We start from the raw sequence: 17,521 nt of genomic DNA on the forward strand, positions 1-17,521 counted from the left end.
ATCCGACTCTGGGGACTCTCATGTTCAGTTCTTTAAATTTAATGTTAAAACAGGAGGGGGAAAATTAAGAATCTGAGAGGTATATTGGATAAATAAGAGATTTCCTTGGAATATATCTGTAGTTACAGTTTAAAGCTAGTTGTTGAATAAACAAAAGATGTCCCTGCTTTCTTTGCTAAGCAATTTTGTTTCTTCCAAAACTCGACCTACATATGTATCAACTGTTTTGTTTTACACAACCATCCAGTATTCCAATATGCTATATTTCAAGCTCTCTTGGTCTCTTCTGTGGGGTTTCGAAATTACAATTTTCTTCAGAACCTTGTTCTAGTCAAATTGTGTCCATAACATTTCAAGCTACCTCACACACTGGTAGGACTCGGGGAACCATCTTGAAAACACATGGTGTTTCAGCTTTAGCAGAAAAGCAAAGGCGCCATAGCATGGGAAATGCATCAATGCTACCAAAAAGTACCTTCAAATCCCAATTCAGAGATTAGGAGTAGATGTATGTGTGTAGATGATACCATAAGAAATGGTTTCTTATACATACCATAAGGGAGCATACGATGATGACAAATCAAGAAATGGATACGGCCACCTGTTTATAGCATTCAAAGCAACATACATTGATCAAACGATTCCACTAGAGAAAGATGAGGGGGGTGGGGGACTGGGTTTACCAGATATTCACACAAGCATGAACGAGCCATTGGAATATAACATATATCACAGTCCATAGGAAGAAGTAGGCAATCCGGAAACAGGGGAAGCGCTGAACGATACAAAAAAGCAAAATTTATCAAGATTTATAAACAATTACTGAATGTGATTAGGCAAACTTACCAAGCAGTTTAAAGCAGTATCACCAAGCAGGAAAACAGCATTGATGGTATGCATATTAATAGCAAGCTGCCACCAAAAGATTCAATAAGAAACTGACAACATATCGCGGGGGGGTTTCCTTTTCTTCTAATGAACGAATGAATGGTGGTACTTACAACACTGAGATTGTAATCTTTAATGGCAAGGAAGGGCACAATTATGAACCAAAAAACACAATCCGTCAGCAAAACAGCACCTGCATTCATCTGATTCACAAGCAAAAACACTGTCACCATCTCTAGGAAGCAAACTGGCCAATGGGTAGTAGTCGAAATAATTGAAGGGTTTATGTCTTGTGTGCACCTGGAAAATTATTTGAAAGACATAACCCCAAGTGCCTGCACGTTGGCGAACAAGGTGTCCTTCAGGAGGCTCGGGGCTAATGATTTTTCCTGCATTGATAGATGTTTCTCCAGATGCAGCACCGGCATGGTTCCCTTGCTCTGCATCTAACTCTACATTGTCGACCTTGTCACCGCTAACCCTTTTGTGGTATTGGTAACATCCACGTATGGAGAGCAGCGATCCCAGCTACAAATGAAATACGTTACAAATAAGCCTATAACAGATCAAAGGGCTACTGTGAAGAAACATGATTATACAAACATACCCCAAAATAAATGGTGATCAGTGTGAAAGTCCACCTGCACCCAACATGGAAATACCATAAAGACTCAGAATTCAGAAACTGATTGAGTCCATAGAAGTTCAATCCTCAAGTTTATCCGTGCAAGCAACTCTAAAAGACTATTTCTGTAGGGAAATCATGTTATGTCTGGTTCCACAAACGTAGATAAATCAAATTTTGCACCCAAGGAAAAGGAGAGCTTACTGAGTATAATAGTAGAAAATGCTGCCTCCATCTACAAAAGCGGTGACTATTAGCAATATCAAAAGCACGAAGAAAGCAACAAGTCTGAAAGCCATCAACCATGCAGGGTGAATCCCTTTTAAACATGGCCTCCAGGTCTCATCTTCATGAAGAGATCCCTCCGTGTCTTGTTGAGTTTCTTCACCATCCTGATTCGGTTTACGGAGACCTTCACATTTCCATATCATAATCAAGGAAACAATTGCTGTAAACAAGACCCAAAGCGCACAGAGCAAGACCCTCCAGTTGAACCAGTATCCTGGGGTGGTGGTATTAGCAGTCATTGCCGGTTGCCAAGAATCTCCTGCTCCTGTTAAAGAACTCACGGTAAACCACAGCTGATTGATTCTCTGTTTTGTTGTTTGGGTACTAAATAAATAAATACTTCCTCTGTATATCGCCAATGAATGAATGAACTGGAAAGATGGTTTGTTGTGTTCAAATTTTTTTATGGACAGAGAAAGAAGATGAAGAGATTTGATTTTTGGAAAACAGAAAGGAAGGATGATTAAAGTATGGACCTGAATAAAATGGGAAAACTTGAAATGAATCTAAAACAAGTCATGAAAAAATTGTGATTAGTTAGTTTCTTGAAGGAAGCAGTATACTTAAATTGAATGCATGAAAGAAACTCAGAGAAAAAAAACATAAAACTTTTATGAGATAAGAGCTTCAAAGAATGATGTTTAACATAATAACAAATCAAAAGAAAGATAAAGAATGAAATAACGCAGGAATAGCTGAAATGACATGACGAGCCACATGTAAGACAAGTCTAAGAAGAAGACCAAATGCAGACACAAAGAAGAAAAAAAACCCAAGTTTGAATTTGACCTCATAAACTAATGCATACAACAGGCTTTGGAGTAAGATTCCAAACTTTAGAAATGTTTTAGCAGAGAAAGATAAATTAATATTTATATAAGCAAAAAGAAAGCAGAAGCTACACTCTAAGCAAAGAGAAAGTTGAAACTTACAAGGGAAAGCAAGTAAATGTGGAGGGTGTGTGTTGTAAGAGGAGATGCTTTGCTTATTTGCTTAGAGAGAGAGAGAGAGAGAGAGAGAGAGAAGAATTAAAATTGAGGGAAAGGGGATAAAGGATGCTGTGCTGTGAGGGCAAGCTTCTGTTTTCTTGCTTTTAGTTTATAAAGAAAATTCTTGGGAAATTCACTCTTTTACAGTTTTTCATGTGTACGTGTATCTCCATGCAATGCAAATATTAAATTCTCAGATAGATATCCAAGTTTTTTGTCACCTTTATTTATTTATTTTTTACTTGGATTTAGGGTCTGTCTTTTTAATACCATTTTATTAGAAATTTAGGAGATAGAGAGATACGATATGAAGAGTCACCATTTTATTTGGATATTTGTGTTTGATGCATTGTGGAAATTGTGTGTTGTGATTTCTGAACGAAAACACTGTTCAAAGGGAAGGGATCAATAAAAAGCAAATCAAAGGGATAGGGTGATTGTACGATAAAGCGTTGAGGCACCATGCAATAGTCATGAACATTACTTTCGACTATTCTTTCACTATTTTCCATTTTAATTTTTTTGGGGTATCATTTATGTTTGATATTTGTGGATACGTCTTTCAATAATATGTTTTTAAAGTTTAAAATAAATATAATTAATGTACTTTATTACCTTATCTAATTTCTTTTAATGAAAAACATATTTGATATTAGTAATAATTTTAATATTCACACGAGCCATCTTCAATATATAGTTAATTAGCCTCTCTATAAAATTAAAAAGAATAAAAAGTTAATGGAAATAATAATTTGGCAATGAGAATGGTATGATGATATTAAGATTTGTTTAGTTTATTAGTTAAAGCATAAAAAAGTCAGTTGATGGTCATAGTAAGGAGCCACAGGGTCCCAATTTTGGTGGCCTACAAACTCTGAAACAAAACTTGTTGTAAGTCGTGTTTTTTCAGATGGGGAAGTTCACAGATATACGGGACACTTTTCATGCATGTATTGGTTTAATTGCGACCAGAGAAACTTGTTCAGTAAGTTTGGAGCAGTGTGGTCCTACTTTGTGAAATCCGGGGAATTAATTATTATACTGAAAACTTTAATAACTTTAGAAGAGAATATCTACAAGACAGGAAAGGGGAGAGATAATTTCTTTATGTTTTGCCTTCGATCATTTGGGTTAGAATGGAATAATGTGAAAATTGGGGTTATTTGGTAAAAATATAAAACGTGCTGTCCAAGCGAATTGAGCACACACCAATTTAACTTGACTAAAATCCCGGAATCGTGTTCCATTTCCTTCCCAAACCAACATAATACAAGATTAGTCGTGGATTGATTTAGTCCGCGCAAATACAAAAAAGGAGGATGAAGCTTTTGATTTTACAATTTTGTCACTCCAACCAATAAGAATAGCATGATAGGTCACTCACACATCACAACAAAACCCCCTTCTCAGCCCCAACATTTGCTGCGGAATTAATGGACCTAACGTGGGTAGTTCTGCGCCTAAAAAACGGCTAATATACGGCGTGACCGGTTAAATAAGTGACCGGTTAAAATTTATATCGGTTATGTTATATTATTTAACCGGAAATATTATAAAGTACAATAACATACTAGGTAGCGCTTATATAATGTAATAGGTAGTGCTTATATTTACCTATTTTATAAGTAAACCGGTATATTTATACCGATAGTATTGCAAATTTACCTATTACATTATATTATATTGAAAGTGTCCATACTTTTTATAAAAATGATCGATACTTCTTTTAAAGTTATGTAATTTATGTTTCAATTTTTTTAATAGTGTTTCATGTTTTCCACCTACAATATTAATTTAATAATTTCATTTGCACAAAAAATTATTTGATTATTTGATATTTTATAAAATATTATTTAGAATTTTTAATTTAATAATAATATATATCGTAACGTAAAAAATAAATCATTAGACGCCTATAATTACTAAATTAAAATCTTAAAACTCACTCAAAAGATAACCTTAAATTAATGTTTTCCACAGTGAAAAAAGTATGGACAATTTTATAAAAAGGATAGACACTTTACAATATAACCACTACCTATTACATTAAATAAACGATACATATTACATTATATAAGCGCTACCTATTACATCATATTTTTACCTATTATATTTAAAGTGTCCATACTTTTTATAAAAATGATCGATACTTCTTTTAAAGTTATGTAATTTATGTTTCAATTTTTTTTAATAGTGTTTCATGTTTTCCACCTACAATATTAATTTAATAATTTTATTTGCACAAAAAATTATTTGATTATTTGATATTTTATAAAATATTATTTAGAATTTTTAATTTAATAATAATATATATCGTAACGTAAAAAATAAATCATTAGACGCCTATAATTACTAAATTAATATCTTAAAACTCACTCAAAAGATAACCTTAAATTAATGTTTTCCACAGTGAAAAAATTATGGACACTTTTATAAAAAGGATAGACACTTTACAATATAACCACTACCTATTACATTATATAAACGATACCTATTACATTATATAAGCGCTACCTATTACATCATATTTTTACCTATTATATTGAAAGTGTCCATACTTTTTATAAAAAGGATCAATACTTCTTTTAAAGTTATGTAATTTATGTTTCAATTTTTTTAATAGTGTTTCATGTTTTCCACCTACAATATTAATTTAATAATTTCATTTGCACAAAAAATTATTTGATTTTTTGATATTTTATAAAATATTATTTAGAATTTTTAATTTAACAACATTAACCAAAGATAATAATAAATATGTAATATATGTTTATTGTTTTTAATTTAATAATAATATATACAACATCAAACACATTCCAAGCTATAAATTACAAGCTAAGGACACTTGAAGAAGCAAGAGAACAACTATCCAAGCAATCAAAAACGAGAAAATCCCAACATGATAACAACTGAACATATCATATCAATGTTCAAACTCAAGTTGTAGATTTTGATTTCCTTTTGCTTGGCATCATATGAGATTTGAATTTTGATTTCCTTTTGCTTGGCACCATATGAGCTTTGGATTTTGATGAGCATCGGAAGTATTTCAGACTTATGATTTGGGTGGTACTCAGAAGCATTTCGGACTTAGATTTTAGTTGCTATTTGTTTACCACCCAGATCATATGCCCGAAACGTTTCTGACGCTTTAAAGTTGACCAAAAAATACAATGGTCTGGATTTCCCTCGCGTTTAAACGTTAGAAAAAAACAATGGAAATTAGGAATAATCAATGATAACATGCATATTGGCTTGGGCTAATATTTATAGTGGAGCCGAAATATATATTGAAATTCAAACTCAAATTGAAATTTAAATTCAAACTCCAATTACATATGAAATGAATTTGAAATGCAGTGTTAAATTGAACATGAAAATTGCATAATTGATTCATACTGTTCAAGTAACATGCTTTATGAACCATCAAGCTAAAAGACAATATTGATTGAGTTCAAAGCTGAGTTGTGAGTTGATGGAGTTGTCACACTTGTCACATGGTTGGAATAAAGTAATTTGATGTAATAATTTTATTTGCACAAAAAATTATTTGATTGTTTTGATATTTTATAAAATAATATTTAGAATTTTTAATTTAATAATAATATATATCGTAACGTAAAAAATAAATCATTAGACGCCTATAATGCAAAAATTAATATCTTAAAACTCACTCAAAAGATAACCTTAAATTAATGTTTTCCACAGTGAAAAAAGTATGGACACTTTTATAAAAAGGATAGATACTTTACAATATATAAACGATACCTATTACATTATATAAGCGCTACCTATTACATTATATAAACGATACCTATTACATTATATAAGCACTACCTATTACATTATATAAACGATACCTATTACATTATATAAGCGCTACCTATTACATCATATGTTTACCTATTATATTGAAAGTGTCCATACTTTTTATAAAAAGGATCGATACTTTTTTTAAAAGTTATGTAATTTATGTTTCAATTTTTTTAACAGTGTTTCATGTTTTCCACCTACAATATTAATTTAATAATTTCATTTACACAAAAAATTATTTGATTGTTTTGATATTTTATAAAATAATATTTATAATTTAAATTTAACAACATTAACCAAAGATAATAATAAATATGTAATATATATGTTTATTGTTTTTAATTTAATATCTTAAAACTCACTCAAAAGATGTATATACCTAAATATGTAGTTAACAAACATACCTAAATATGTAGTTATTGTACATACCTAAATTTAATGATAATATATACTTGTAGTTATTGTACATACCTAAATATGTACTGCGAATTTAATGTTGTACCCACCCTTTAACTACCACTACCAATGCCACATCATAGTGAAAGTAGCACGACTGAAACATGTTCAAAATGAACCTTTGCTTACATCTCCATCAACTCCTGGAGCACTGAACTTGCACAACAAAATTTTTGCCATGGATAATACTGATGTAGACAATGTTAAGCCAACCGAGGAATGCCATGAAGTACATAATGTTGATGAATCTGACAGATTGGTTGGTCAGCTCTTCTGTTCACGTGATCAAGCTTGGCACTTTTACAAGGGATTCGCACGGGAACATGGGTTTAGTGCACGTAAGGGAACAACACGGCTTGACGTGGAAGGGAATGTGAAGACACAAGAATTTTGTTGTTCCAAAGAAGGGTTTCGAGTATCAAAAGTCAATACTGTTGATCGCCAACGTGCTCATACGCCAGTCACAAGTAGGTGGACTAATGATGCGAAGGCTTCTGCACCCAGCTATGTTGATTTGAATGTGTCTCCAGAAGTGATGCAAATGGCAAGGTTCGTTGCTCTACGTTCAACGTCAAGTAGGTTATGCTACATTGCATCAAAGACAGACGAGTCTTTCAAACCCGCAAGAGATGAGATGAAAAAACTAATAGAAGAATTAGAAAACTCGTTTGGTTTGAATCATTCAGTCAACCAGAGCATTGTAGTAAACAATGTTCGTGACCCTCAACGAAAACAACGCAAGCGAAAAGAAGTGCCGAAGAACAAGGTCGAGAAGAAAATTAGGCGATGTGGGTACTGCAACGGTGAGGGGCATAACAAACTAACATGTCCTCAAGTCAAGCTAAGTTTGAGTACAAGCACACAGCCTACATCAACTGATTTTTTCGAATACGGAATGGAATGACAACGATCTCCATATAATATATCGTAAGTATCAACATGACTCCTATTGTATGTACATATAAATATTTTGAATGAAGGAAGAAAAACCGCGTTACTTAAAATTACCGACACTTTTTTAAATGGTATCGACACATTTTTCTTCCAATCTGGACATAAAGTACCGACACAATATTATAAAGTGTCGATATAGGTTGTAGACCTATTCGCGCATAAAACCGGTATATTTATACCGGTTATATTACAAAATTATCTATTACATTATAATTATGGGTTCCGATGTGTAAATGTCGACAGTTTTTTAAATCGTATCGACACATTTTTCTTCCAATATAGACATAAAGTACCGACACAATATTAAAAAGTGTCGATATAGGTTGTAGACCTATTCGCGCATAAAACCGGTATATTTATACCGGTTATATTACAAAATTATCTATTACATTATAATTATGGGTTCCGATGTGTAAATGTCGACACTTTTTAACAATGTATCGACACATTTTTCTTCCAATCTGGACATAAAGTACCGACACAAGATTAAAAAGTGTCGATATAGGTTGTAGACCTATTCGCGCATAAAACCGGTATATTTATACCGATAGCATTGCAAATTTACCTATTTTATTATAATATGTTGAAAGTGTCCATACTTTTTATAAAAAGGATCGATACTTTTTTTAAAGATATGTAATTTATGTTTCAATTTTTTTTAAGTATGTTTCATGTTTTCCACCTACAATATTAATTTAATAATTTCATTTGCACAAAAAATTAGTTGATTGTTTTGATATTTTATAAAATAATATTAAGAATTTTTAATTTAATAATAATATATACCGTAACGTAAAAAATAAATCATTAGACGCCTATAATTACTAAATTAATATCTTAAAACTCACTCAAAAGATAACCTTAAATTAATGTTTTCCACAGTGGAAAAAGTATAGACACTTTTATAAAAAGGATAGATACTTTACAATATATTAAAAAAGTATAGACACTCAAATGTGTATTAATTCCTATTATATTAGTCTTATTAGGCTCGTACTGTAAGGAAGCATTGTTGTAGAAGACTCTAACTAGGTTGGGATAATATCTTGGTTCTACACCAAGGAATTCAAGCCAACCCCAAGATGTAAATGTGGATTTAAAACTAAATGCATATTTATCATCAAACAAGAAACTCAGGTCAATGACACGTTCGGGACGAATCTTCCTTACTTTAAAACTCGTCTGCCATCTTTGTTTCTCCATGTCGGATCTAAAGTTCAGAGTTTCGAAGGACCTGATTTCCTCAGAAGAATCGTTTGTTACAGAAGGAGGTGGTTGAGAAGAACTGGGTTGAGAAGAGCTTTGAGAAAGACCTCGCTTCTGACGCTGACGTTTTGGAGCCATTTTGGTTGGATGCTACCCCTATTACAATGGAACACAAACACATTCAGGATAAAAACTCCAATATAGAAATCAATCAAACCCATAAAAATATCGATAAATTTACCTGAATATCTGCTCGTCACTTATGATAACGGTAGAAGAAAGAGGAAGATCTGCCTGCTTGCCTTTATGTTTAGGGTTTCTCGATTAAGAGTACTATATATCGTAAATGGTGGAAAACACTTGATATTTAAATTAGTATCGACACAAAGTATATTAGTGTCGACACATTATTTATACATATTCTCTCATAAAACCGGTATAATTGTACCGGTTAGATTGAAAAATTACATATTACATTATACTTTTGGGTTCGATGATTTTGGGATCGACACTTTTTATATATGGATCGACACTTTATGGGTGCACCCTGTTTTCCATTCATTCTGGGAAAAAAATATCGACACAAACTATATTAGTGTCGACACATTATTTATACATATTCTCTCATAAAACCAGTATAATTGTACCGGTTAGATTGAAAAATTACATATTACATTATACTTTTGGGTTCGATGATTTTGGGATCGACACTTTTTATATATGGATCGACACTTTATGGGTGCACCCTGTTTTCCATTCATTCTGGGAAAAAAATATCGACACAAACTATATTAGTGTCGACACATTATTTAGACATATTCTCTCATAAAACCGGTATAATTGTACCGGTTAGATTGAAAAATTACATATTACATTATACTTTTGGGTTCGATGATTTTGGGATCGACACTTTTTATATATGGATCGACACTTTATGGGTGCACCCTGTTTTCCATTCATTCTGGAAAAAAATATCGACACAAACTATATTAGTGTCGACACATTATTTATACATATTCTCTCATAAAACCGGTATAATTGTACCGGTTAGATTGAAAAATTACATATTACATTATACTTTTGGGTTCGATGATTTTGGGATCGACACATTTTATATATGGATCGACACTTTATGGGTGCACACTGTTTTCCATTCATTCTGGAAAAAAAATATCGACACAAACTATATTAGTGTCGACACATTATTTAGACATATTCTCTCATAAAACCGGTAGACTTGTACCGGTTACATTGAAAAATTACATATTACATTATACTTTTTTTTTTCGATGTTTTTGGGATTGACACTTTTTTATATATGGATCGACACTTTATGGGTGCACCCTGTTGGCCATATTGTAAATTTGCCTTTTACTTCCAAGTATCAACATGACCCTTAATGTGTATAAGAAACATGTACAACAACATACTGCTAACTTTTCTCATCTCATTCATAATTATATTCACATACAAAAATATAAATCGTATACAAAATTATAAATCTTATACAAAATTAACCCTACATTTACATCATTGCATCCTTTTGTTATTCTTATGTAATATTGCAGCTTTTGTTATCTTCTGTCTTCGTTCATTTTGATTGTGGCTTACGAGATCGTTTAATATTCGCGATCGATCCCAGTCTCCAACAACCTATATTCAAATTGTCAGAACGTTAAGTATTGTCAACTACAGCATTCAATCTATGACTTTTAACAATTTTACCACAAACGATTTTTTCTATCCACTTACAAAATCACCAGTTGCCCCTGTAGAACCGATCGATTCCATCCACATCATCACATACATGCCGCAATCATATCTGTTAAAAAATTTGAAAACCACACATGTCAATTATGATGAATACTGCATAAATTAAGCTTTCTATTTGTGATAACATCTCATACCCATTCAATTGCTTATTCTTCTTATGCTCCACAAATTTGAAATTTTTCAAGGGATACTTTCCTAGATATCCACAGGACTCAACCCAAATGCGTTTCTTATTATAAGAATCTAATATTTTAATCTGCATTAAAATAGAAGAAGTTATGCACCAAAAAAATTATGCATTATAATTTACATAATGTCCTTTCATACATACATACATACCAATCTCTTAGCATCCTTCACTCTCTGTTTAGCTGCTTCAGTTGTAAACATACTATCATATATTGTTACAACATGATCTACCATATCCAACACCAACAGATACCAATGTGAATTATGGTAGTTTATTGTGATCATGATCTGCAACAAATTTCACACCCAATTTGACAAAATTCAACATTCTATATCCGAAAACATCATTTGCAATTGGTATGGTGTCTTACCTTCTCACAGTCGGTGAATTTCACATAGTTATCCAATATGACACCCCAGAATGTAGAAATACTCTCAACACTTTCTTTGTTGTTGGCATCCAACGCCTGTTGCTGTAATTACGCAACAAACATTATTAATTTACCGTCTATAACACTACTTTTCAATATTTATTAATTTAACTCACCACTAAGAGGTATGGAAGGTAGCCAATCCTCCGGAGTGACTTTTGAGAATCGTAGCATATGGTCCAGGCGAGCAAATCGATAACCTAACAAAATTAATTACACAATCAGAACATATTCAATAAGTTTTAACATTTTCTACTTTCTACTTACCACACCGCCAACCCATTCCGTAGGCTTCAACGTTGCAACGTCGTATACAGTAGCGAATTGATTTCCCATTGAGATTACAGAATATCTGTATGAATCATTAGGATTAATATGTTGTCATGAAATATTTAAATATCACTCACAAAACAATATATTTCACTTACCCCGATTCTAACTCGCTATTCCATAAATAATCACAAATTGCAGCTTCGATGTCATCAATTCCGCTTGGAATATCCGCTTTTTCAACCTACAATTTTGCATACAAATTTTTGTCACAACAACATAATAAAAATCAAATTAAGTATTCTTTTATTAAACTTACCTTCTGCTTCTTCTTCTGGGGTGCAGGAAATTCCGAATCCAAAACTGCTGCTATAACACTCTCCGGTGTATAAATGACATCGACTTCCTTCCTCCTCATTTCTTCCATCTCTTCTTCTTCCTCCTCCCTCTTTTCTTCTTCATATTTTTTCAGTTCATCGTACTTTTTTTCTACATAGCTCTTCATCTCTTTTATTTCACCCTTCAATTGAGCTCCTTCATCCGAGTATTTATCAACCACCCCCTTCACCCCCGTAAGTTCACTCCTCAAATCCACAACCTCCTTCACCACTCCCTCAAAATTTTCTCCCGTCACCATCTTAATATCACCCCTTAACACCCCAACTTCTTTCACCACTTCACCCTCAACACCTCTACTTCTTTCACCACTCCATCTATTTTTCCTTCCACTACCCCCTTATGCCTCTCGAGTGTATCTTCGACTCTCTCGAGTTTCTCTACGACTCGATCAAGTTTCTCTTCGACTCTTGATTGTCTTTGCATGATTTCAAATTGGATTTTTTTTATATCAGCCAATTCAGACATAAAAATGTCGAAGTTACTCTGTTTTCCCTCACCGTCGTCCCACTCACCGTCATCCCCCAATACAACCATCCCTCCTTTCTTCTCCTCTGCCTCCTCTACATCCTTGCCAATAACCTTCAAAATTAAATTACAATATTAAGACATTGATTATATTCTTAATATTATTTAATTACATTTATTACCATTTCTTGCTTCTTCCCTCTATCCAACTTCAACTTCACCATCACTCTAACCACCTCTTCCTTCCCCCATGCACGGATGCGTGCCACTCCGGTTCTTTCATAAGCCGGCACTGCCTCACAGCCCGACCAAAAATCGAACAGTGCAACCTGCATTTATAATAAAATTTATATTTTTATATAAAAACACAAAAAAAGTGATTCAACTCATTTACCTCTAAGATTGCTATGCACCCTTTGAGGTATCTCTGGCTGCCCTTTTTAAAGGTGATTATTGATTCAATCAATCTCGAATGGATATATTCAACCCAATTGAATTCACCCTTCAAGCCTTCATCGCAAATGAGCTTCATATATTCCTTGTTCGTTGACGTATCACCCGTTGGACAAAGAAATATCCCGACAAGGTACAATAGAACTCGGGCCTTCAGCTCATCCCCCCAGTAAGATCCACTTTTGATATCCTCTTCAACTTCAGCATATGTCACCTTATGATTCAAACCATATTTGGAGGCAAGTGCTTTCCAGTTCTTACTCCTACAGACTTCTATAACACTTTTGCCTTTGTTTTGTACCCCCAATACGGTTGCAGCAGTCGATACCCCCCCAGATGGAATGAATAATCACCATACTTAGCCATACATTGACTGACGTCAAATTGTGCCATCAAGGATCAACACAATTCCCTCCGAATAGGTCGATCCCTTACTCCGATCAACGATCCAAAACCTATTTCTCCCAGCACATTCAACTGACCCTTCTCCTTAAGGTGTTTAATTAATAAATTCACCCTTTTAATGCTGCATCTTGTCGACACTTCCTACATTTTTTAACAATATATAATGTTATAGTTCTTATATATTTTGTATCAACATATTTTACAAGTTTAAGGAATACCTTATTTTCATGTGCTTTCCTCCGTTCTTTGTATTCTTTACTATCATTCCTTGACTGTGTGATGTAAGGTTCTTTTTCAGCATCACTCATTGAATTCCATTTGGACCTCACATCTTTTTTCACCTAATATTAAACATAAACGTTTCTTAATCAATACATTAACACTAAATACTAATACTACTCAATGTCAATTTCATTTTACATACCGAACCGCTCTGTGTGCCATCTCCCTTCATCCTTTTGCATTCGGCCATACTGTTAACATTTAAAATTTGTAATCAATTTAAAGTTTATCGATACTTTAATCCAATTACCATTTCAACAATAATAACAAAAAGACATTGATACTTACTAGAAGTACATATATCCACCCTTTGGTTGCTTTCGAGTCTCGGCCTCAATTTCAAAGTCATCTTCTCCACCAACAATTTTCCAACCCATTGACTCCATTTTTCCTTCATATATCAGTTTACGCAAATCAAATTATTTTGTTACATACACTTTATTCAATATACAAATATAGATAACTACTCTTGTGGTAAAACGATTTTCTTCAAAAGAATTTGAATGGCCACACCAAAATGTGTCGGCACATTTATACAACCTATAATATCATTTTCTACCTATAATATTTAATAAAAGTATCGACATTTATATTTTTCCTTGAATATCTATTTCTACCTGCAATCGGTCCCAAATGCTTCCTTAATCCAAAACCCCAAACAACACATAAAAAACCCTACCGCGATTACTGTAATAATAAAAAATTAGGGTTTCGACAACATACTTTTCGATTCGACTGCAGCAACAAACAAACAAACTTCGCTTTAGAAACGCCTTCTGAAATGCAGCAACAATTACTCTTCGATTTCAAAAACTCGTCCGTTCTATATTTTTTCAGAGGATATTTAGCTATGGCCTTTATATTTTCATCGGATATGTTATTTATATTTAATCGATACAAATACAAAAGTGTCGATACTTTTATGTCAGGTGTCGATACTTTCGAAAGGATAATTACCTATTTCTTTGAAAGTGTCGATAATTTATTACAAGTACTTACGAAAGTATCGACACTTCCAATATATCCGGTATCATTTTACCGGTTTTATCATTTTGATACCGGTTTTATCATATTTTTACCTGTTATATCGTTGTGGATCGATATATTTTTTTTAAAGTATCGACACATTATAGGCGCTATAACTGCTTCTCTTTTAAATTCACAAAGTGTCGATCCTTATATAAAGTATCGACACTTTTAAATTTACCGGTTTTATCATTTTGTTACCGGTTTTATCATATTTTTACCTGGTATATCGTTTTGGATCGATACATTTTTTAAAAGTATCGACACTTTATAGGATTTAAAACTGATTTTAAAGTTATGTAATTTATGTTTCAATTTATTTAATAGTGTTTCATGTTTTTCACCTACAATATTAATTTAATAATTTAATTTACACAAAATATTATTTGATTGTTTTGATATTTTATAAAATATTATTTAGAATTTAAATTTAACAATATTAACCAAATATAATAATAAATATGTTTTCAACAGTGAAATAAGTATAGACACTTTTATAAAAATGATATATACTTTTTTGAAAGTTATGTAATTTATGTTTCAATTTTTTTAATAGTGTTTCATGTTTTCCACCTACAATATTAATTTAATAATTTCATTTACACAAAAAATTATTTGATTGTTTTTATATTTTATAAAATATTATTTAGATTTTAAATTTAACAATATTAACTAAAGATAATAATAAATATATTTTCACAGTGAAATAAGTATGGACACTTTTATAAAAAGGATAGATAATTTACAATATAACAGGTAAAAATATGACAAAACCAGATTCATTATGACAAAACCGGTAAAATTTACTTGATATGTTAAAAGTATGGACACTTTTATAAAAAGGATAGATACTTACCGATAACCAAAGTTTACCGGTTACCAAATTTTTTAATAGTTTTTCATATTTTCTACCTAAAACATTATTAGTTGTCAACATAATAGGTACTGCTAAACCGAATTTATTAAATACATTTTAATGTATCCGGTAATGCTGTATATTAGCCGTATATTAACCCGTCTTTCCTGAGACATTCCCTTGTGACCAAGATATAGGAGGGCGGGGATAGAGATGGCAGTTCATGGCTAAAAGTACACCTTTCACAGGAAAGCTTTTCTAAGTTATGCCCTGACAGATGTCTAGGAGCTTGTCTAGCATTTTGCTGATGCCTTTGATGAAGATTTTTTTGGCTTGTCCATAGTTTAGCAAACTTGTGGTCTTAAACCTTAAGGTGGGTTTTGTTCACGGAATATAAGATTACCAGTGGAAATAGGATTACTGGAATGTAACATTACCTAACACATTACTGGAATGTTATATTACTGTGTTTAGTTTGTTTGGCAGTAATGTAAGATTACAGTATTTGGTTGAAGGAATAAAATATTACTGGAATGTATATTTTACCAAATTGACCTTGTTCTATATTTTTTAACAAGTGAAATTCTAATTATTTAAATAAAATTTGTTTATATAAAAATTCATCGATAATATATTTAAATAAAAAATATTTATATAAAAATTCATACCATAGTTGTTTGTATTGTCATTCCTGCATTATATCCCTTGATCGTACAGAGAGTAGATGTTCTAAACATTCAATGCAATTGTGGCAGGATCATAGATATTACAAATTGAGAAGAAATATACGCACTAAGAATTTATAACAGTTATCCATTGTCATATAGTATGCATGTATAACAGTAGGAAAAATCCTAGCGAATGGAAATTTATAGCAAGTATTGAACATTTGCAAAGAAATATGAGCCTTTTATATAACTTATAATATAGGACGACAAGGATATATTTTCAACCAAGTGACTACTATCATAATACACCGCATTACAGCTAAATACCAGCATAACCCAACGGTTGTATATGTCGACTGGTTAGAGAATAGAAGGCCTCATACCTAACAAATGCTTGGAAGAACCAGAGAAAGCAACAACAAAAACACTGCATATATATGTAGTAGCCACCTTAGCTCCATACATAGCTCGCATCAACACATTTCCTTTTGAAGAGTTCTTAACTTTTGGCAAGTTTAGTGATTCCACAAGGTTGTCCAAGGTTGGCCGACAAGTTTCAATTATGGGGATTTTGGAGCTAAGGTGCTCTTTTTAGTTATCAAGTGAGGAAGAGGCCCATGTGAACTGCTTTGGGGAGTCAGACTCCAACTTATGCAAGACATACTGAAGTATGAGATGGCCTTGGTTGACCCGTGTAAGCTCAGAAGTAAAAGCATTACTAATATCAAGAAGCTTCACACTGATATCTAGGTATACATCCATCCATTTTTCATCCCAATCAGTCACAGGGAGGTCAAGCTCGGTTATCAGGTTCATTATGTCACAATGAATCTCAGAAAGTAACTCCATTGTCAATTTCATCCATGACAAGCTGAGGATGTCACCCTTATCTTTAGGCACAAGTTTTTCTAGCCTCTTTGATAAGGTGGCCTCAAAAGTGTTCAATAAAGAAAGAAGTCTTGGAGACAACTGAGAACCCTTAGGTGATATCATACGGAAAGGATTTTCAAAATGGAAGAAAGGGCGATTTGATTCATGAGGATGACTCATCTTGACGTATTTAACTACAAAAAATAAAAGAACAA

General features: G+C 32.6%; 2 protein-coding genes across 4 annotated transcripts; both read right to left on the reverse strand.

Moving 5' to 3' along the window:
• Positions 1-308: 308 nt before the first annotated feature.
• Positions 309-2,610, reverse strand: LOC120178641. Of its 3 annotated transcripts, none has more exons than XM_039184435.1 (9): positions 2,574-2,610; positions 1,718-2,066; positions 1,496-1,529; positions 1,189-1,416; positions 1,002-1,091; positions 847-912; positions 684-775; positions 554-601; positions 309-475 (listed from the first exon to the last, which is right to left on the reverse strand). In XM_039184435.1, the coding sequence occupies exons 1-9, from the start codon at positions 2,593-2,595 to the stop codon at positions 358-360; spliced, it is 1,047 nt and encodes a 348-aa protein (XP_039040366.1). In that variant the 5' UTR covers positions 2,596-2,610; the 3' UTR covers positions 309-357. The 3 variants fall into 3 exon arrangements, with proteins under 3 accessions (XP_039040366.1, XP_039040367.1, XP_039040368.1); XM_039184436.1 differs by lacking the exon at positions 2,574-2,610 and adding an exon at positions 2,165-2,212 and having other exon boundaries at positions 1,718-2,133; XM_039184437.1 differs by lacking the exon at positions 1,002-1,091.
• A 14,381-nt stretch (positions 2,611-16,991) lies between these two features.
• Positions 16,992-17,521, reverse strand: LOC120178601 (protein BPS1, chloroplastic-like). The gene has a single exon (XM_039184413.1). It carries the CDS (start codon positions 17,484-17,486, stop codon positions 17,028-17,030), a length of 459 nt encoding a protein of 152 aa, XP_039040344.1. The 5' UTR covers positions 17,487-17,521; the 3' UTR covers positions 16,992-17,027.

This window comes from Hibiscus syriacus, unplaced genomic scaffold, assembly GCF_006381635.1.
Source record: "Hibiscus syriacus cultivar Baekdansim isolate YM2019G1 unplaced genomic scaffold, ASM638163v2 tig00112354_pilon, whole genome shotgun sequence".
In the NCBI taxonomy this organism is placed as follows: domain Eukaryota; kingdom Viridiplantae; phylum Streptophyta; class Magnoliopsida; order Malvales; family Malvaceae; genus Hibiscus; species Hibiscus syriacus.